This window comes from Thunnus albacares, chromosome 3 (assembly GCF_914725855.1).
Source record: "Thunnus albacares chromosome 3, fThuAlb1.1, whole genome shotgun sequence".
NCBI lineage: Eukaryota > Metazoa > Chordata > Actinopteri > Scombriformes > Scombridae > Thunnus > Thunnus albacares.
The window spans coordinates 29,852,724-29,875,088 of NC_058108.1; the positions used below are offsets into that span (position 1 = coordinate 29,852,724).

The 22,365-nt window shown below is 41.3% G+C and overlaps 1 protein-coding gene across 4 annotated transcripts; it reads right to left on the reverse strand.

Annotated features, from left to right (window-relative positions):
- Positions 1 to 1,655: 1,655 nt before the first annotated feature.
- Positions 1,656 to 20,610, reverse strand: LOC122979847 (calmodulin-regulated spectrin-associated protein 3-like). 4 transcript variants are annotated; one of them, XM_044347616.1, is made up of 20 exons: positions 20,378 to 20,610; positions 14,158 to 14,435; positions 13,571 to 13,711; positions 11,735 to 11,821; positions 11,487 to 11,522; positions 10,907 to 10,954; positions 9,642 to 9,780; positions 9,148 to 9,287; positions 8,828 to 8,921; positions 8,653 to 8,704; positions 8,305 to 8,366; positions 8,194 to 8,224; positions 5,543 to 8,018; positions 5,333 to 5,454; positions 4,938 to 5,218; positions 4,743 to 4,842; positions 4,431 to 4,472; positions 3,418 to 3,530; positions 3,180 to 3,298; positions 1,656 to 2,967 (listed from the first exon to the last, which is right to left on the reverse strand). In XM_044347616.1, exons 1-20 carry the CDS (start codon positions 20,511 to 20,513, stop codon positions 2,638 to 2,640), a joined length of 4,827 nt encoding a protein of 1,608 aa, XP_044203551.1. In that variant the 5' UTR covers positions 20,514 to 20,610; the 3' UTR covers positions 1,656 to 2,637. The 4 variants fall into 4 exon arrangements, with proteins under 4 accessions (XP_044203551.1, XP_044203553.1, XP_044203552.1 ...); XM_044347618.1 differs by lacking the exon at positions 10,907 to 10,954; XM_044347617.1 differs by lacking the exon at positions 4,431 to 4,472.
- Positions 20,611 to 22,365: the final 1,755 nt, after the last annotated feature.

Here is a 22,365-nt window from a genome sequence, read left to right on the forward strand (position 1 = left end):
AAAATTACTTACTTTAGTGAGTCTGACTGATAAGTTGGCCAAGCCAATATCAACCCTTTATAGACACAGTGTATGTGTATAAGTCATCTGATAAATGACAAGAACCTGAGGTACAGAAATGCAAAACATATCGGGGAGAACGGGGTAACATGAGCCACTTTTTACATTTGATGATTTTACTGTAAAATGAAAGTGTATTTGTTTCAAATAATAGTAACTATATATACCTCAGGTTGTTGTGTACTCATGGAAATTAAAAAAAGTTATCTAATTATTATGGTTTTAGAACAATGACCCATCAAAAAAAGTTAGTCCAATGGCACAATTTGCCCCAAGTTAGGGGTAAAATGAGTATGGGGATGGGGTAAAATGAGCGCTCAATGAGTAAATAGTGTTACCATTAAATACTGATATAAAAATTACTTACTAAGACACTTTATGCCGGCTTTTTCTTTAATGTGCCACCTATCTGTATATACAGCATGTTTGTGTGTGGCTTAAACTTAACGTCAATCAACAATTAGGTATTTATTCATCGACATTGTAGCACTTTTAACAGTGATCAAACATTAACATGAACAGGGTCTCTAGTCTCTAGAATATCAGGAAATATTTTTGGGGGTAAATTGAGCCATTGACTCAACTTGCCCCAATGTCACTGGCACGTTTTACCCCACAACCTCCATTTTGACAAAACTGTTTCACACAGTGGTTCAGATCCACAGTTATGCTAAGTTTAGGACCTTGTTTTGTAGCTTACACTGACTTAAATTAACATGTAATAATGTCCAAAAACTATCTTTTTAATTAAGATACAAGACTGATGATTTTAGTAACATGATGAATTCACTTGGCATGACAAAAATCTTTTTTTTTGCTCTGTTTTGCTGACCACTCTGTGATCACATGATTACTTTTGTTTATGGTTACCAAGATAAAGGGGGTGGCTCATTTTACCCACTGACTCTATTTACCCCGTTCTCCCCTATGTTTTAAAACAGTGTTTTCATTTTATAGTTTGTCCACCAGAGAAGAGTTTTTTTTCAGCTGTTGTAAACCCTTCTCTAGACACACATACAGGGCTGGCTCAAACATTTTGGATCCTTTTATCAGATTTCCCCTTTAACTAGTTAGCTATACTGTACTTAGAGACTATCATTTAAATAACTTGACTCTAATGCACTGTACGCTCCGGCACTACAGACTAAGCTAAGCAAATAACTTGTTAAATGGAGCTTTTTTAAACTGTTTGCAAAAAAGCAAACTATTCACTAGCTTACAAGCGTTGATACACCCACAGCGATGAGCAAAAAGTGTCGATGCTGTGCGATTTGTTCACCTCGAGTGGGTCTTAACCATTATAGTTGTCCCCAAAACCTTTTAAATGCCCTCCCATCTGTCTCAGCTTCCAAAAGACTGAACAGAGGAACCGAAACAGTTCACATTTTCAATTATTTAAGGGCCCCCTTGTAGCTGAAGCAGCCATCGGGGCCCTGCTCATTCCTCATGCCAGCTCTGCTCATTACTAAATCATAAACTACTCTCAAGATCTGATTAATTAGTGTGAGAGAAACAACAGGCCATGTGAGCGGAAACCAGGAAGAACTGAACAGAATACAGTAAGAGTGAGAAAAAAGACAAGACTGAAACAGAGAGACAGCTTGATCAGCGGAGTTTAATCCAGTCTGTTATTTTATACATGAATGCTGGTCTGAAACACACCAATTTAACTGTGTGCACTCCACCTAGAGCGCGACAATCAAGGTACTTGTAAATGTAGCTTGGCATGACACAGGTCATCCTCAATATGCTATTAGTTCAGTGTACAAAAGTTATTTTAATTGGCATCTGATGCTCATACGTATACCCATTATCAACATAGTTCCATCAAACCACAAGTTTTCACTGTGATATTATTTTTGAAATAAGCTTATACCACATACAGTACATGACCATTCATGCTGTGGTAATCATCTCTGAAAACCACTGACACATTTACAGATCTTTGACACGGTCCTATAGTTCACTTCTGCATCATATCGTTATGGCTATCTTTCATTTAGCAAAAAAAAAAATGTGTTTTTAATCCACCTACTGACAGTCGTTGGTAGAATTAAAGTTGAACGTTGTATAAAATAAAAGTCCCGCCAGTCACTCTGACACAAGAAGGCATTTTCTCTGTTTGGCTTAATGTATAAAACTGGTACTCTACTGGAGGACTTCAGTCTACAGAACCAGAGAGGGAACAGACAGTAATCATATGTCTTATGAAAGTCAGTGTTTTTCAATAAACAACTTATTAATGTTTCCTTTTCTTCTGACAGAAAAAAAAAGTAATTTTTCGAATTTTTACTTCAAACAATGAAAGTATAAGTAATGAGACTTTTTAAAAGTAACTTTTCATTGTGCAAACCTTCCTCTGTACACAGGATTTGAGTGTTGTTTCTTGAGGAAAAGCAAGTTGTGCTGTTAACATTTTCATGCACATTAAGGGGAGTACAAGTAAATGTTAATATCATGTATTTCTACTAAAAATCCACGGGCAAGAGAGGTACGCTGTGTATGTATGCAACAGTTTTTTTATGATTTACTAGTTTTTTTTGATAATTACAGAGTGATTCTTTAATGATGTGTCCCTCACTTGGAAATGACAGCCTTCTTAGTAATGCTTGCCCTCCTGCTTCCTCCTCCTCCTGCTCCTCCTCCACCGTGCCAAAGGTGGCTGGGGATGGTGAAGGCGTCCACACTCATGCCCACGGTTTTCGAGGGGATGGCACTAAATTGCTTCCTGTCTGAACTGTATTTGTAGATGGACTCCACCTGGGTGGAGCTAATTGTCCTTGGGCCCATGCCAACCAAACGTACAAGCTCCTGGGACTCTGGGTTCATGGTGTAAACGCCCCGAAACTGGCAGCTGGAATCACGGAAGAGGATGAGGAAGTGGTTGGCAGGACTTTTCTCCATCTCCTGCGGTTGAAGAAAGAACAACCTGTGTTTTAGTTTTCATCTGCTTTTATGATCTTCAAACATGCAAGTAACCTAGTTTGGTGCCTAAAAATGCACAGGTAGCAGAATTCATGCCAAGACCTAAATTATTAATGTCATGCATTTTGCAAGTGTGGTAGCAAAGTGGCTCATACTAAAATACACAAAGATTATGCAGAAATTTAATGCCATACCTCAACTATCTTGTTCTTTTGTGTCTCGTTGACCTTTCCAGCCAGGCAGCAGCGAGAGAGAGCGTTGTGAATGATGAATTTGTTGGACTTGAAGCTTGGTTCTTTGAAGAGCTTTAGACCTGCACAGGCAAAAACAGCGGTGCTTGTTTACGCAAACCCATGTCTACAGTTGTAAGCATTTTGGCAATGTATATGAGAACTCATTAAATGACAGATACTACACTGTGTTGTACTGTACCTGTGTATTCTGGGGCAGGTGAGGTTCCATTGGAACCAGTCTCCCAGTCCTTTTCTCCATTCTGATTTGCCAGCCTGCTCGGTGTCACACATCCAGAGGGTGAATCAGGACGGCTGTCAGGCAGAAATCAAACAATGAACCAATGAGCCTTCTCTTCATATCTCAAAGCCCTTTGTTTGTGTTATACTTGGAAGAATGGAGTATTATAGCTTGTTATTCTAACATGTGAACATGTTGACATGAATACTATTACTAAATGTTAATATGCTAACATCATAGCATGAACACTGGAAGCAGGGGGAAACAGCTAGCAAAGTTCCAAAATATGCCTACCAGCACCTCTAAAACTCAGTAATTACCGCAATGTGTCTCGTTTGTTTAATCTCTACACAAACAGTACTGTAAAAATGAAAATTTGGTGTTGTAGCGGGAGTTACAGGGTATAACAATTTCTTGGTGATCAAGCAAATAAGCATATTTTCCAAAATGCTGAACTATGGTCTAACATTTAGTAATGTTTAGCATGTTAGCATAATACCCATTCTGCTGCGTTCACACTATGTCAGCTGGATGGGAAGGACTGGAAAGATTCCCATGTTAAAGACTTGCGAGCGTTCGTAACAACTCCAGTAGGTTAAGTGAGTTGGTTGTATGAAAGTTTAATATACTGTGCATTGACAAAATTACATTATATCAGTTAAATTTGGGTTTAACATGAACAACAGACTTTGGCTGACCTGTGGCGTCCATGTTTGCTTGGTTTTCAGGAGCTTGTGTATTATGAAGTGCCAAGTCAGACATATCAGATCTTTCAGAAAACTCAAAGTTTCCTAGTCTTAATTACAACTTGGAGGATGACATGAACGCTATTTACAAGTCAGAAACTTGTAATCACAGTAACTACAATATGCGTTAGCATCCGACTAATGATTAGCTTGTGAGTGTACTATGATAACATTTAGCATATTAGCATGTTATGTAAGCAATTAATTTTAGCGTATCCTGACACTTACTTGATTAAGTGTTGGACAAGTGGAAATTTCGACTTGGTGGTTCTGTCAAGAAGTTAGGGTATCACCAAAATCATCTTTCACAGTTTGGGGACCATGAATATTTTTATCAAATTTCATAGCATTCAATCCAATAGTTAGTAAAATATTTCACTGTGGACTAAACAATTTGAAAGACAAAAAGGACAACTGCTCAAGAAGTATTGCTATCTTTACAGCCCAGCTACAACTGTTGCCAAAAACTGTACAAATAAAAGTAAAGAGGCACAGAAATGATTAACCAGAGAGAGGACGAGAGGCTTTACAGCAGTATACCTGTGGGTTTTCTTAATGGGGTCACCACCACTGTTTCCTGGCTCATCTGTAGCTGCCAGGTTGAGGGAGGAGTGAGAGTAGACTTTGGTCAGCTTAGAAGCTGTAGACATACAGCATAAAGACATATAAGCAGCTTAGTTAATGAAATCATCTACCAACATCTACTTGACATATTTAATTAGTTGACCTCTTTACCTGCTGTTTGCTTGGCTGGGCTCCGAGACAGCTGTGATTCCTCTCTGGTCATGCTGCGAGGCCGGGAATGGGTTTTCTTAACGGAAGATCGTCCATGATTGGTTGATTTCTGCCGCAGCACTTTGTCCAGGTCATCCATGATCCTGAGCTGCTGCCGCCGTGCATACTCCCCTCGTGTGAAATCTCCACGACGAACTGGAGTAGCGGGAGGTGTGGGGGAAGGGGTTCCAGCGGGAGGTGTATTGGAGGGAGACGCTACTCTCTTGTCTGAGGATCCTGGTCTGAGAACAGAAGACATTACGTTACTTTGACATGGGGATTTCTGAGATGACAAATTCAATCATTACAAAGTATTGATCAAGGATGCTAAAAACTGTTGTTGGCAGTTGTTTTACCTGTTTTCCCTTTCTTGCTCATGCCATTGTCTCCTCTTCTTCAGCTCCTCATTTCTCTTCTGCTGTCTTTCCAAAAGCAATGCTTTTCGTTGGGCCATCTCCCCCTCACAACGTACTTCCTCCTACAAATCACACAACCACACAATCAATTGTCATGACAGGATTCATGTGCTTGCATACCCTCCTCTATGTTCTTTTGCAAACACTCACCTGATAGAAGAATCCTATTCCTCCTCTGGTCTCCAGCTCATGCTGCTGTTCACTTGGTTCCAAAGTTTCAGTCTGTTTTGCCTCTTCTTCTTCTTTGGATTCAGTTTGTTGTTCTGACAAATTCACAGTTTGTAAGGCCAGATCCAGCTGCTCCATGGGATCTATGGGTTCTGCAACGAGTCCTCTAACAGGTTCCACAGCAGATTCTGTGTGGTCGCTCATAGAATCAGAGGAAAACTCCTGCCCCTCATCTGTTGGTTCATCACTGCCCCCCTCTGGCCCTCCAAGAGATGACAGTGACACCTCAAGCAGGCTGCACCGCTTCCCTGCATCTCCACCTCTCCCTTCTTCACCTCCTGCACTGTATGCAGCAGAAAGGGACAAAGTCTCGCTCTCAAACGAGCACTCAGAAGGAGCACCAGAGCTGCTGCCACCAGTGGCTCTAGGATGAAGTTGTCTGGGCTGTGGCAGGCCTGCCAGCCCACCTACCACATCTATGTCCTCCTGCTCAAGCTCCAGGTTGAACTGGGTGGGGGTCTCACTAGAACCTGTGTCTGAGTTGTTCTCGTCAGGCTGTGGCTGCTGAGTAGGCTGAGGAGACCCCTGAGGAGTTCGAGGCCCACCAATGCGGAAGGTCGAGGAGGTCTGAACTTGACACTTGCTGGGGGACACACGTCGCAGGTGGGGGAGGGTGTCCACATTCTGGGTTGGTGTCAAGACACGATTGAGAGGGGGGAACTTGAGTTCGGAAGGCCGTGGATGAGGTTGGGTGCGTGAGTGATTTTTGGGGCTGCGGGGAGTGGAGGAGGAGTGGATCTTAGTGCGAGGAGCTGGGCAGGAGGAAGAGATGACAGTTTTTGGGGAGGTGGCCGAGGAGAGAATGTGAGAACGGCGTGATGGAGAGGAGGCAGATGGAGATTTGGGACCAGCAGAAATCACCCAAGCTTTACTGGTGCTCCTGGCAGGAGTCTTGGTCGGGGTTCTAGGTGGCGTCTTTGTTGGGGTGTGAGGAGGGGTTCTGGGTGGTGTTTTTGCGTTACTTCTAAGTGTTGTTTTTGGAGTAGTTTTGGGTGTATTTCTGGGTCTTTGGTTGCTCATGAGCTGCTGTTGCTGTTCTGTAAGTTTCTGCATGTCCTTCTGTAGTGACTGCAGAGCTTCACTCAGTTTCTGCACCACTTCATTGTACTCCACTATGACAGTCTCACCTCCTTTCTCTTTTTCTGCTCCTTTCTCTGCCCCTTTCTTACTGTCAATAGAGAATGTGACCTGCTTCTCTAACCGAGGAGGATTGGAAACAGATGGCTTCTCTTTCTCCTTATCTCCATCTTTTTCTTTCTCCTTTTCTTTTTCCTCCTCCTGTTTCAGTTGCTCCTCCATGCGAGTGAGGCGCTCCTCCAGCGTGAGATTATCCTCAGCTGCTGCCTCCCCTCCTCCCTCTCCTTGCTCTCTTTTTAGTTGAAGGAAAGCATTTTTTCCAAGCCTCTGTCTATGCTTGGCAAAGATGGCTTCAATACGTCTTTTTTGGGCTTCAATGCTTTTGCGTTTTTCCTCCAGACGAGCCCCCAACTCCCAGGCCTCGGAGCCTGGCTCAGGGCCTCTGAGACCCGGGCTGTCCTGCTGGCCTGCTGCCCCTGCTGGGGTGGAGGGTGTATGTGGAGTTCCCGGGGTTGTTGGGGTCGGAGCCGAGGCTGAATCTTCCCCAGGAGCAGCGGGGTGTCTTCTTCTGTTGTTTCGTCGTTCAGCAAAGCTTGTCATGCCTGGACTGTTGCTGGTGCTGTGGTTACCCTGGCTACCGTTGCTGGGTCGAATATTACCAGGGGCGTTTCTAGGTGTATCATCCGATGCTTCAGAAGAGTCAACACTGCCATCTCGTAGTACAGAGTCGTCATCACGTGACATATCAGTGGTCCGTCCTGATCTTTCCCTCCTCTCTCCTCTTCCTTGCCTTTCATTATCACCCACTTCTCCTCCGACGGGTCGGTAAAGGACTCCAGAGCGGCAGGGAGCAGAGCTACTGAGCTGAGGATTATCTTCCTCTGGGGAGTGCAGGAAAAAACCAGCAGGGGCTCCTTCTGGACGCAACCTGGGCTCTGGCCTTCCTCCCAACGCCCCTCTTCCACCTTTCTCTGGTGTCCTTCCCTTCTTTTGGTCTTTGCTGCCAGGAGTGTGAACCACCTGTAGCGCCTCCTCAATGGTCGGCAGCTCCCCCATTGGCGCTGTGTGTGTGAAAGGGCCCCAGGAAGCCCGCTGCGATGGCGCAGAAGCACTGACCAGGTGGCTGAGGTCCTCTGGGGGGCTGTATGGGACACGAGTCATCCCTGCTGATTTCACTGGTGAACTCACTGCAGGGATGCCGGTGGTGAGGCTGTCAGTGCTGACAGAGCGAAAGACAGAATCTATTGGGTTGCCCATGACAATATCAACATCACTGTCCAGCCCAAATGGGATGCTGAAAGTCACTGCTGACAGAGGACGACTGCAGAGAGGTGGATTAGGATGGAGGGATGGAGAAATGGATGGGTTGTGTGAGATAAGCGTGAAAAAGCAGAAACCACACGAGCCAAAGTAAGAGGATTAAAAAAATTAAGATAAAATATGAATGCAACACAACATTTACTATAGAAATCACATACAGCTTTAAGTGTAACTACCTGATTTGTTTCTTTGTCCAACTTTTGTTTTCTGGAAAGACAGATAGATGAAACAAATGAGTCTATAAAAGTCCATTTTTGGTTAAATCCATTCAAATGTCCATTTCTCACCTGGTGACACTGGGGAGGAGATTGGCACGAAAGGTTGTTTGAAGATGAAGGAAGGAGAACCACTGAAACAGGACAATACAGTAAAATGCTGTTCATTCACAAATCTTTATCAAAGCAAATGTAATGTTGCACAGCATAGTGTGTGTTACAGCTTTGATTCTGAGTCTGGATCACCTGTCTGACTTCTACTTCTAATGTTTCTTTATTCTCTGTACTTAGATCAGATCATGTTTGATTCTATCTGTCTAAGTGCTGCAGTAGTTCAGGTTCATACTGGTTTAGGCCAGAGTTTTCCCCCCTTGACAACATTTTGAATGTGTGCAGGTTGTGTTACTGGGATGCTGGTACCTGTTGCTGTTCCCACTGACAGGACTCGTGCAGTACAGTAATCCAGAGACATCTGAAAGAAGCACTGCAGTTACAGAAGCTGATCATCGATTTATTATTTATTTATCAAACACTCAAACAGCCAACATACTAACATTACAGGGATATTTTTAGTAACAAACTGTAAGTCACAGACCTGTGAGGTCGATGGGTTGTATTGGCTTGACAAAATCAGGCTTCTTAACCTCAAACCATTCAAGCAGCTCAGCTATGAAGCTCATGATGTTCAGCTGAGGAGGAAAAAAAAACAAAACATATTAGGTTACCATGGAGGTGACTCACATGTGGACAGATTATAAAGAACAGCGACAACTCACAGTGTCAGAATAGATGAAAATAATGACATCATCCCAAAGAGCACCAGGACACTGCATGAACAGTGGACTGACAACACTTTAATGAGTAACTACATCCAGGCTACGAAATCTTTCTTGCGTAAAAGGTCATAATGCTTACATGCAGAAGCGGTGGAGCATAGAGAAGGTCCTCCACGGGGAGGGGGCAGCAGCTCTGTAAACTGCTCTCACAAAACTCTTTGATCAGCTGCAGGTTGTAGAGACTGTCGGCCACTGACATGGTGTCCTTCAGACACACATCTGGAAGAAGCAGATAACATGTGTAATGTTTGTGTATCTATGTGCCTGTAGCTATGAAATAATAGAAACATTACAACAAATGCTATTTATACTTGTGAAATGCATTGATAAATGACAAATCACTGAATTTCAGCAACAAAATAGAACATATAATGCATGTACTGTATATTCCAAAATATCATGTCAAGGCTCATTTAGAGTAAAAACGATTGTACAAATGTTGTAAAAGGTTAAGTTTTCTCTCTGAATGAAGTTGTTTGGTGTCTGGAAGCATGCATCAGCTAAATATAAATATTTTATCATCCAGTATGTTCGTGCATGCTTGTGTGTTTATGTCTGAATACATGTGTGTACCCTCTAGAGGCAGCAAGCTGGGGCAGTAGTAGTGCAACACAGCCGCTATAGCACAGCCATTAGACAGATCTTTGACCGCGGAAACCAGAGGGAAAGTAGGAGTCAGCTTAGACTGCACTTTGTCCTTCCTATAGCGGATCTAGAGAAGAGAGAGAGAGGGGAGGAGGAGGAAAATGAGAGAGGAAAGAGGGAGAGTTGTGCAAAGAACAGAAACAGTAAACGGGCAGGCGAGGGAAAGAGAGGAGGGATCGTAAGAGATTTTTAAAAATTAGTGATTTGAGAATAGATTTAAGGGGTTATGTATAAGTTATAAGTAAGAATTGAAAGAGTTAGTGGCAACAGAAACATAAAACCAGCCAAGTTTGTCCCTCCCTCTGACAAAAACTGCTGAGCAAAGAAATAACACAGTCGAGTCAAACTGTGAAGCCAGCCAAACTCCAAGGAAATTGCAAAGAGAGGAAATCCCACAGAAACAAAGCACAAGACCAGTAATGCCTCAGTTAATGAACATTTGCAGACATAAACACACACATACACCGACCAGAAGGTGCAGTCCAAAGCTCGAAAAGGGCATCGCAAAATACAACAACTGAAAAAATAAAAACAAATAATGCACAGAAAACCATGGGTAGAAAAAATGTCAGTGATTTTAAGTGAGGATGAGGACTTTTGCCTTCTGATGTCCATGCAGCAGAAACAGGCACTGACAACACCGTGAGCTTTTGCTTCTGATCAGGTAAGATGTACGTAATCAGAGAAGAAAAAGTGAACTCAACAAAAACAAAAGTGCTCATACTGTATTGCTTTTTTTTTTTTTTTTTTTTAAATGTGCACAAGAGATAAAATACACCCAGGAGAATCCAAAACAAAACAAAATGCTAAATGTCTAAGTGCATCAACTTTATGCTGAATGACGTTACGCGGCCCTGTTGCAGGAGGACAAAGATCAGTATCGGAGAGTAACATCCAGTCTTATTATGCCTCCTATAACATGGCTTTGTAACAAACACTTCAAAGAAAAGCAGTAAATAAAGTAAATAAAAATGCATTAATAGTGTTAAAAGCTAATGAGTTTTAACGGATCCATCCAACCTCGGGGTTGGAGTGGTGATTAGTTTGCAGTCTGTCGGTTAGTCAGTCAGTCAGTCATCGACAGCGTGGGACAGGTGTGGCGATTGGTCGGTCTGTCGGTCAGTCAGTCGGGTGCGTTGCTACGGGAGACGTGGAGGATGAGGGTGAGAGAAGAGCGAGGTGTTATACGTTACCACTGGCGGCTTATTCCCCGACTCCTTCAAACAAAAAGCGATAGCATGCTGGATGGGGGATGGCAGAGAGAGGGAAACAAGCATAAATGACAAGGGGGCCGGTCATCATGGGAACCGCCACACCACAAAGTCACATGGTACTGCTCAGGGAGAGAGGAGCCGCAGGGGAGGAGAAAGAGGAGGGGGAGGAGGAGAGAGGAAGGGGACAAACAAGGTGGGTGTTGATTTAATAATCAGCGAGGAATTAATTTCACCTCCCTCCCTCCTCTCCAACATCTCCTTCTCCCCCTCAGCTCTGATAATCTGGGCAGTTTGAGATGAAACTGATGATTGAATGTTAAGTCAGAAACACCTCAGTGTCCAAAACATCACCAGCTAATAATAATAATCAATAACAAAAACATATTAGTGGCATCTTATTGGTCATTTGAAAAAGGTCAGCAGATATTAAAGGCACTTTTCATGACGGGACAGATAAGAGGTACGTGTGACATTTCCAGCAGGCACAATAATGTCAGCCGTTGCGGATGGACAGACTCAGAGAGAGAAAGAAAGATAGACAGAAGAAGAGTACACTTACGGGGACTAGTTTCCAGTACCAACGGGTGGATTGACACTGCCAGAGAGCAAGGCATGACAGAGACGAACCAGGGGGGAGAAAACAGAGAAGCAGAGCAAGGTCGATGTTAGCTTTAGCAACACAGCTTCATGAGGGACAGTTGATAGGTAGCCATACTTCAAAGCGTGTGTGTGTGTGTGTGTGTGTGTGTGTGTGTGTGTGTGTGTGTGTGTGTGTGTGTGTGTGTGTGTTTAAGTGTGTATTCGTACCGTGTCCTGAGCAGGCTGCATGTCTGTACACGTCTGTGGCTTGGGAGGCTCTTCTTCTTCTGTGCTTTCTCTCAACTTCTGATTCAGCTATAATGACAAGACAACTATAGTTAAAGGACAAGTTCACTGTTTATCAGCCCAAACTTTATTTAAATGTTGTCCATGAGAGCGGGAGATGAATTCCTTCCCAAAATTCAAGGCATGTCGCATCATTAAAGAACAAAATATTAAAAGGCTATTTTTGACTTGGCTACATATGATGTGTTGACCGCAATCTACAGCCTGTCCTATAAATACAGACCTCAATCAAACACATGTGTAAAACACCAGCACCACTCGTAAAGAGTTTTTGTTTTTTAAGGATAAATCACAAATATTTTCTGGTTGCAGCTTGTCAAATGTGATAATTTGAAGCTTTTCTGTGTCATACATGATAGTAAACTGAATAACTTTGTATTTTGGACTGTTGATCAGACAAAACAAGACACCTGAAGACATAACCTTAGGCTGTAGACAATTGGAAAGGGCATTTTTCATTATTATTATTATTATAATTATTAGTTTATAGACAAATGTATTAATCGATTATTCAGAAAATAATCTGCAGATTAATCTTTAATGAAAATAATCATTAGTTGCGGTACTAAATGAAATAAATGAAAACAGTACCAAGATAATAGTGATTAGAACATACAGTATATACAAAGGAATATAAATTAAAAATTACAAGAAAAAAGCTCCAATGGGCTGAAAAAAGGAATGATGTAAATGACATTTTTTAAGAATATATAAGAACAAATAATAGTGTTTAATTACTGTCAGATTCAAGTAGCATTCATCTATCATTTTTCCTATTTAAAACATTGTTTCTCATCTTTCATAGCATAACTTCAACAGTTTTTACTTTGAAAGAGTTGAAAGTTTTTTTTTTTTTAGTGCAGCACAATGGGACAATAGTTTTCTGCAAAAATAATGATTCTTTCTTTTTTAAAGGGGACATGTCATGCACATTTACAACTCTATATTTAGATTCTGGGGCTGTACCGAAATATCTTTGCATGATTTGCAGTTCCAAAAACGCATTATTTATCTTATACTAGCTCTTTATGCAGCCCCTTAGTTCAGTCTCTGTCTGAAACAGGCCGAAATCTGACATGACAAATGTGAGTGAACAACGTCAACAGCCCACGGAAACAACCGTAGCATCAAAGATTACGAAACGGACGGCTATTTGTGGGCATGTGTGAATAATCTGACAGTTTGATGGGGAAGTAGAGGTGACACTGCAAATGGTTACCCAAGTTTTGGAATTTTTACCATATATAGCATCGACGTCTGACATCATAATAGCATAAAAATAACTGAAAATTACAAAAAAAGCATGTTTCCCCTTTATAAAAAACAGGAAGTTCACAGCTCTGTCAGATATGTCTGTATAGTTAGTATTAAAAATAGATCACAGTGGTGTTTTCTATCAGGTTTGAATGATTAATTCTCTCTATATGCATGCCAAAAACAGAAAGCTTTTCAGAATGAAGTCAGTAGAACCTGACAGAAGAGCTTGTTTTGTGACAGTTTTTTGGTGAAACCATTAAAAACAGTTGCCTAAAATGAGATTCATCCTGCTTCCTGAAGGCCCCGATTTTCAGCACAACAGCGTTCAGTGATGTTATATTTCACATGATTATAAATGATTGTAAACAACATTTTCATGAGGTCGGGATTAAAAACATTAAATCCGTTCTTCAATTAAATTTCTCTATTTTGTGAATGAAAAGCAAAGCAACGACTGACAGTGACATCATCTGCGCTGTTGCCGTGGCAATGTGATCTCACCCTGTTGACCCAGAAGAGCAGAGCGTTCTCCCACGGAGCGCCGACACCCATCTGCTCCGCCTCCGCCGCCATCTTCACCCTGCCCACTGTCTCTTTAGCAGCCAGTGACATCAGCGCGTCAATCAGGGCGAGGTGGGCATTCTGCACCAATCAGGGACAAGAAGGACGATTTAAGCACATGACTTTCTCGCAGGATACAGTGAGTATCGCTATTTTTTTTCATTACATTTCAGACATTTCTTCATTTCCTTATGTCTCTCCTTCTTTCCTACTTTTCTCCTTCTCTTCTTCCTTTCCTCCTTTTCTCTAGCATTTTTTTGTTCCCTCTGTCCTTACTACCTCTTTTCTTAACGTCAACAAAAGACGCAACATTTTCACCTGACAATGACGCTAAACTTTTTTTTTCTTCACTTTTTCTTGATACTGTAGTTAATTTTACTGCAAATACTTGTTTTCTTATTCCTTTACTTATCATCTAGTATTTTTTGAATGTGGTATTTGCTTAAGTAAAAGATCAGAGTACTTCCTTTCACCACTAGACCACACACACCTTGACACACTCACACATCACGCCAACACACACGCACCGTCTTGATCGGAACGCAGCTGAGGTCCTCCTCTGTGACGTCTACATCCTGGATCTTTGGGGCGAAACCTTTCTTAATGAGGAACTGCAAAAGGGCGGAGTTGTCGGCCGGGGACCCCTGCGACGCTGGCTGAGAGACCCCATGCGCCTGGGCCAGAAGGGCCTGAGCTCGGCAGTAGATCTCCGGGGAGAGAAGCAGCTTGGAGACGGCCGGCTTGAGGTGCTCCTGTTCATACTGGTCCTTGTAAAGCGGCTCCCGCAACTCCACAGGAACATTCTCTGCAGACGGAGAGAGGACGGCTCAGTGAGCTTTTCAAAATATAGAAGGAGAGAGACATGACGGTGCTAATGAACTCAAAAAAAAGCTCAGAGTTAATATTTCAGTGGATGGCGGAAGTCCACTCAGTCATTAACTACAAGCGGAGGTGCTCATTCATCCACACTCTGTGAGCTGCATGTGAGGAGAAGCAGAAGCATGAAGAAAACTGAGTCAGCTTCCCTGCATTGTTCTCTGAGGAGGAGGGGAAATTAAATGCAGAGAATGCTTTGATACTGCGCTGTCCCACGTGGCAGAGGTCACAAAGGCCAAGCAGGCTCCACCAAGAGACTGCAGCTCCACTGCATTATCTGTTCTGGATGAGGAAACAGTATGATTTACTAATCTAGAGTGTAATATTGGTGTACGAATCACGTACCAATTAAATACTTACATTTCCTCTTGGTACCTAATGGTATGTACTCTGGAAAAAACAAGACCAAGGGAACAAGGGAATAACAACTGGGCATTTTAGAGGAATGGAATATTAAATTATACTCTAAGTATTTTCGTTTTGGATATCGACAGGTACAGTACTCAGAAACAAAACTAAATTTGATGAACTCCCTGACTAAATCATCTTTGCAGCAGAATGTGTCGTTTTAAAACTACAGAATGCACTCTTCCTTTACCTCGTGTATTGTTATTCAGCTCCTTGCTGCTCTCCTTCTGTCAGGAGAGCAGTAGCGAGCTCAGTGAGCAAATTATTGAGACTACATGTCTGGAAACATGGTAATGCAGATTTATTCCTGTGTGCATCCATGTGAACACACAAACACACATAAACCCAAATATACCAACTTATCGGAGTGCTCATGTCCTTGACCGTCTGTGGTGGTGATTAAAGATGAATTGAACTTAAAGGGGACATATTATGCTTTTTGTGACTTTCTGTTATTTATATACTACTATGATGTCAGATATCTATGTTAAACATGGTCAAAGTTCCAAAACTTGAGGTGAATGTATGTAGAAATGCTGCCTGAAAGTCAAAAGCCAGGGCATCAACCTGCTCTGAACGCTTCGTTTGCAAAGTTTTTTTCTACCTTTCTGACGAGCTAAGGTTGGTTTATTGTGCATAAACGGCCGTCTGTTCCGTAGCCTTTGTTGCTAAGGTTGTTCCATGTGTTGTTTGCGTTGTTCACTCTCAGATTTCAGATCGAATTTCGTCTCGAACATGTCGGATGTCTTTAAGAAGTTGACATTTCGAGTAAAGAAGGAGAAAAAAATAGTGAAATCCTACTACTATAGTTTGTTGCATGGTTTGTTTACATAGCCTCCGGAGCTGCTGGGAGCTAACCAACCAGAACAGAGTGAGCTTATCAGGACGGGTGGCATTGAAGAGACAGGAGCTAAAATGGCCTGTTTCAGACAGAGGCTGAACTGAGGGGCTGCATAAAGGTCAAGTATGAGATAAATAAGGAGTTTTTTTGAAGTGTATCTCATACAAAGATATTCCAACAGCAAAAATATAGACCTGTGAATGTATCTACATGTCCCCTTTAATCTCGAGAGTGTCCGTGTATTCCTTCTGACCGAGGTCTCAGTTGATGTACCCTTAACTGACAACAGATGCATAGAGCGCTCTACCGTGAGGGAATGAAAGGGGATTTGGGAAAATCGGTCAAAACTGGAGGGGTTATATAAAATACTGTAGATGGGTTACATTTCTAAAATGATGTAGGAAGCTCAAAGAAAAGGGGTACAAATTTTGAAATAGTTTAGGACTCGTCAATCATTTATGGAGCACAGCAACGTATCTATAGTGGACTTAACAAGTATAATTTACTTCTCCATTCTTCCAAAATACCCAGTTGTTCCTTGTTCATCAAAGGGCTTGTTTGCCTCCACTCTACCTTTATTTACATATGTGAAGTAAGTATTTTGTTGGTAGCTGATTCATTACCATTACACTGTAAATCGTGGGCTGGTAATGTAATTATGTAAATCATAAATAATGAGTAAAACCGAGGAAGTTTCACCACAATGGAAATTAGGTGACTCTTCGTGACAGTGTCTGCGGGGAGCCTGCAAGAGAGGATAATGTCATCATCTGCATGAACAGCTCAGCTAGTTTAGCCAGACGAGAGTGTGTGTGTGTGCATGTCAAGTAATCTCTGATGTACAAGAAGCTCAGACCACTATGAGTGGGTCATTTCATAGACACATACACACACAGACGACACACAAAAAAACACACACACACTTCACTGACTGACCCATATTCCGACTCTGCAGCCTCTGGAAGGCTGCTCAAGGAGTCGGGATAATCCTGAAGATTGGAGTGGACTTCCTAAAGGGAATATCAGAGTCCAAATCTCTTCCATTTACTCTACAGTCAATCCGCATTCCCTCTACGCCATTTTACTAACTCTTCTTTACTCCTTTACCTCTTATCTGTCCATACACATCTAACTATGACCCTGCTACCTACTGTTGTAAGGCTTTCTTATGTAACTGTAACTCCTTCTTCCCATCCTGAAGAAGAGAAGAGAAGAGAAGAGAAGAGAAGAGAAGAGAAGAGAAGAGAAGAGAAGAGAAGAGAAGAAGAAAGAGAACGGCCGATTGCCATTTCCACAGTTTACAATGAATGTGACTATAAAATCTATCTGTGTCACCACACACTCCACTGCAGTGTGACATACACTGGAGTGATCCACCGTATTTGGGGTTAAACCCTCGCCTTTCACACTCTGCAGCACCGGGAGAGGAAATAGGACTGCCGTCACTATGGGAACAGTGGAAATGGCAAGCGGCCATTCTGTCCCGATCACAGCAGAAGCAATGAGACTGGACTGCAGAGTAGGGCCCGGCTAACCCATTTAGAATAATACTAATCTAATCTGGAAGAAACAGAAACGGGGCTGCTGCACTAAAACTGCACAACAGTGTTATGACAAGATGGTGTTTGATATTTTTTTCCTAACACATACAAACAAACGTTGACACACGAAGCTGTTTTTTGACGCAGCTTGGAAATTTAAAGGCAATGACAAAAAAATATGTATTTTCTCTTTTAGCCTTAGTGGCATCTAGCCATGCAGATAGTTTTGGTTTTATTTGCCTACATTTTGAGATATCCATCCAATCCACAATGGACATGAATTGGAATTTGTGGTGCTCAAAGCATTGAAAAATGACATTTAAAAGATTCAACAGCTACACATCTCTCCAGAAACAGTCCTTTGTTACTAGAATTACTTTCTACTGACAGCTGCAATACGTGTTTTTTGTAATTTGGGCGAAACAACCCTTTAAAGTAAGAGATTGACTAAACACTACACAATCTGATGAAATTTTATCTCCAGAGAGACGGGCTGCAACTGAATAACTGCATGACACTGAAAGGCATAAAATCTTCACATTGGAGAAGCTGCAACCAGCAAATTTTTTTTTTGCATTTTTGCTTAAAAAGTGACTAAAAACGATGAATCAATTATCAAAATAGTTGGTGATAAATATTCTGCCAATGGTCCAATTGATTAATCGACTAATTGTTGCAGCTCTACAAGATAATCGGTGTTATCTGTTTTAGGTTTTATTCATCTATTTTTTGTTTGTTTTTAAGAATTTTAATCAACATATATTCATATATTGATATGTTATTAGTCTTACATTGTTTTGTGACCCTTGTTTATTCTTTTCATACTTAATACAATTCATTAGAAGTCTGTCTATGTTGTGTGCTTCTACGATGTCTTGGCCAGGACATTTTTAATCCCAGTAAGGTCACTTGTGATTAAATGAAGTACATCTGCAACGATTAGTCGATCAACAGAAAATTAATTGGCAACTATTTTGATAATTGAAGAATTGTTTTAGTCTTTTTTTTTAAAGAAAAAATGCCACGTATTCGCTGGTTGCAGCTTCTTAAATGTGAGGATTTGAAGCTTTTATGTGTCAGATACATGATAATAAACTGAACATATTCTAATTTTAGACTGTGGTCGGATAAAATAAGATATTTATAGTCACCACCATGAGCTATAAGACATTATGATGAGACCTTTTTCACTATTTTCTGATATTTTATAGATAAAATGATTCATTGAGAAAATAATCAGCAGATTAATCGATAATGAAAATAATCTTTAGTTGCAGCTCTTAAATAAAGGTATATAAGGCAGGTTACTGATTGTTATACTTGTAAATTCACACCATTGTTAATCTCAATAGGACAAAGGTTTCATTTATTCTCTCTGGGTTTAAAAGTGATTTAATCTAACACAACAAAACCACAAGAAAACAAGAAAGACATGTGTTCCATACTGTAAGTATTTTGTGTAGCAACCATCCTTTGTGTCTGGTAGAATAAATTTCAGCTGAATCAGCAGCGTGTGGTGAGCCCCATGTGTGCCTTTATTAGTGCTATTTTATTCTGGGCTTCCATTAAAAGTCTATGAGGCACCCGGTGGGCATTTTCCAGTTGACAGACAACAATGAGGCCTCCCCGCTGAGAGGGTTTCAGCTCATCTCACCTCCTGTCACACTGACTGGTAGGTCGGACAACAAATGTAATCTGAAAATCCATGTCTAAAGCTATTACTGCAGCAAAAAAAAGCATGGATTATTGCATAAAGAATAACTATGAGACTTTACTATTGCAGTAATCATCTACAGTCTGACATTATTGTGTTAGTCAGCAGAGCCTGAACCTACATCAGGCTGAAAAGATCAGTCGGTCGACAGAAAATGTATCGACAATCATTCTGATTATTGATCTGTTGTTTGTCATTTATCAAAGGCAAAAACAAAGGCAGACATTCTCAAAGATATATTGGATTTATAATGTTAATCCAATATAGCTTTAGGTGGAGTGTTGGTTTGTCAAAGCAAACTGAAGACTTAACCTTTTGCTCTGGAAACGTGATGAAGGGCCATGTATTATTTAGTGACATTTTAAAGATTCAACAATCAATCAACAACATAAAAGATTAATCAGTAATTAACATAATAATCAGGGTAAACTACAACATGGACTACAAGATGATGTCATCCAAACCGGAGCTGAACCAGCATCTCTGTGACACTGTGTCAACAAATCTTTAACATCAAATCAGCTTCAGCGAGATCACGTTAGACTGGTGCAGATGTTTCTGCTCTCGTGTCCACATCTGTATCACAACACTTAACACTGGACATGCAAAAAAAAAAAAAAAATCTATTTACATGTAGAAAGATGCTTTTGCAGTTCTGACATGCCACGTTTTTGAGAAATAATCTCTATGGCGCTTCATGAAATTGAACCTTCTGCAGCATTTACCACCAAAAACACCCCATTGTCTGATAAAAGCTACTGTGTCACCTTCACCGGCTATACTGCCACGCGCTATACAACGTGCGTGCGTAACACTGACACAAATATTATGCGGTCCTGACCCATTTACAGCCGGCCCACACATAAGCTATATATAGATATCTTTTTGCATTTTTATTAAATTATAGGCTATACACCAATTTATTTCCTCCTGGTTAATTAGTAAAAAAAAAACCCTCCATAAGGCCTGATGTAACCCGGCACTGACAAAAGGCTTTGTTGCACTGCAGCGATGACAGCCTCCAGTTCCTTCAAGCATCACGCAGTAATAAGGAGATTCCGTCTGACAAGCCTCATATTCATATCGGTAATTGGCTGAAAATCCTGTTCAACATGGTAACCTACATACACTCTGCGGGATTAAAGCTGCACAGCCTCGGAGGTGAAAGCAGGTCAACAAGCATCAGAGCAGCGGTTTTTTTTATTTTTTTTTTGGAGGATGGATGCTGAGCAGAAGGATGCTTCAACACCAAATAAAACGACAAACGCCAATCTAACTCTGAGCTCCATATATAGCGGGATGGATGAATTATTAAGCGCCCCACCCAAGCGGCGCCTCGGTGATGTGAACGGCAGCGCGGGTCTAACCTGCAGAGCCGTACGATTTCGACAGCAGCCACCGGACGCTGGCGCAGATCTTCGCCCGGTTGAAGTCGTACTGGTCCAGCGGTTTAATCTCCGGCACCGAGAAGGTCTTCTTCATCGCGCTGGGAGAGTCCACCATGGCTGCGCTGTGCCGCACGGAGGACACGCAGGCAGGCAGCAGCAGCAGCACCAGCAGCAGCAGCAGCAGCACTGGGAAAATGTGATGAGGAAGGATGATGGAGGAGAAGGAGGAGGAGGAGGAGGAAGGATGGAGGAGGATCTTGTGATGCAGACTGACACAAATGAATGATAACAGGGTAGCAAAAAAAAAGTTAAACAAGAAGGAAGACTTTACACACATGTAGTTTTATTATTAACAAAATCAAAAATCAATTATAAAGGATAAATACCTCACTTATGTCATCAGCTCGGCTCCACGCCCCCGTACACGTCACATGTCGGCCAGTGGGGATGTCATAGAAAATATGCTTTTCATATCCTTCATATTTTCCACACAAGCTAAAGCAGCAGCAGTAATGTCAGTGCTTCTACATTTGTTTATATCTTGTCTGTGATCGCATATTAGAGTTTCTAACTGGGTAATAAACCAGCAGCAGTGTCTCCTTCTTCCACATGGAGGTGCTCTTGAGCAAGACATCCACTTAAACCCCATCGACTGACCTGGTGAACCGATCAGCGGACACAATGGAAGGTTTTGTTTGCATTGCATAGTGAAGAAGAAGTGAACTAACTGATCTGAATGTACAAACAATCACAGCAGAGTAAATTATCTCTACATACTGTAAACATTTTAGAGGTAACAGAGCCCAAATCAAAGTGTTCCTAGCAGGAGTGGATTGATCAAATCCCCGTAGTGTCTCTGGTAGTATTCAGTAAATTTATAGTCATGAGGCCTGACCTCAGCAAAATGAACCTACATATGGATTTCTCTCTCAGAGCAGGTGCATGGATGGACTTATCCTGTGAAATATCTCAACATCTACAAGATTAGCTGTAGACTTTTTTTGTTATTGTATCTTTGTTCAGTTTCCCCTCATAATACAGCTGCTTGAAGCATACTCACTGTAGTCTGCAGTAAATATTACACTTACATCAAAATTAAAACATTAAATTCGTAATAAAATCGATCGGTAAAGCAGTTTAAATATGTTTGACAGCAGTCAACAGGGTCAAGAGGTCGAGGGAAAGGATGTAAAGCCGCCTTGAGCCAAACTTGTAATTTGTGTAAATGAAAACTGACCTGAGAGCAGAATTGCTTTCAGAAAATATATCCTACACCACCTCTAATGATTTCCTATATTTCAGAATAAAAGTTTGTATTTTACTTGCTGTGCTGATAAACATCTTGAAGGTGTCCCTGACATAATTAATATTCATATTCGCCCATAAGATATCAAATCTGTGTTGAAATAATGTTCAACCATTGTTTGTATTGATGTTTTGATATAAGTGAAGGGTTTTAGTTTAGTGAAGAAATAACATCTATACACATAAGCACAGTTGTCACAGTCTTTGTGTCTGCATGTTCTGTGTATGTAGGTCACAAAAACCACTGAAACAGGAAAACTATTATTAGTCTGACCTTATCACATCAAAATAGCAAACCTTCTATAGCTGCATGGTGTTTTTCATTACCCAGAAGTTTATGGTTTCCTTTAAAACAGACCTCACACAGAACTTCACTGTGGGAGAAGTTAAATGAGTTCCGAGAAACATTTTATCTTTTCTAAAGATTATGTAGGATTATTAAGAAAGATAATATCTAGCATTCACATCTGTTGAGCTGCAAACGAGATGTAACACTTAGCTGAGCATATGTACAGTCTGAGGGTGGTTTATGTGTTGATAAAGTGATTTCGGTGCCTTTCTGAGTCAACAGCACTTAAACAGAAGATGAAGAGAAGAGTGAATGAGTTATACCTTTTAGTTCAATGAGGTCTATACTCAGTCAGGCTCTTATTGTCTGTTAA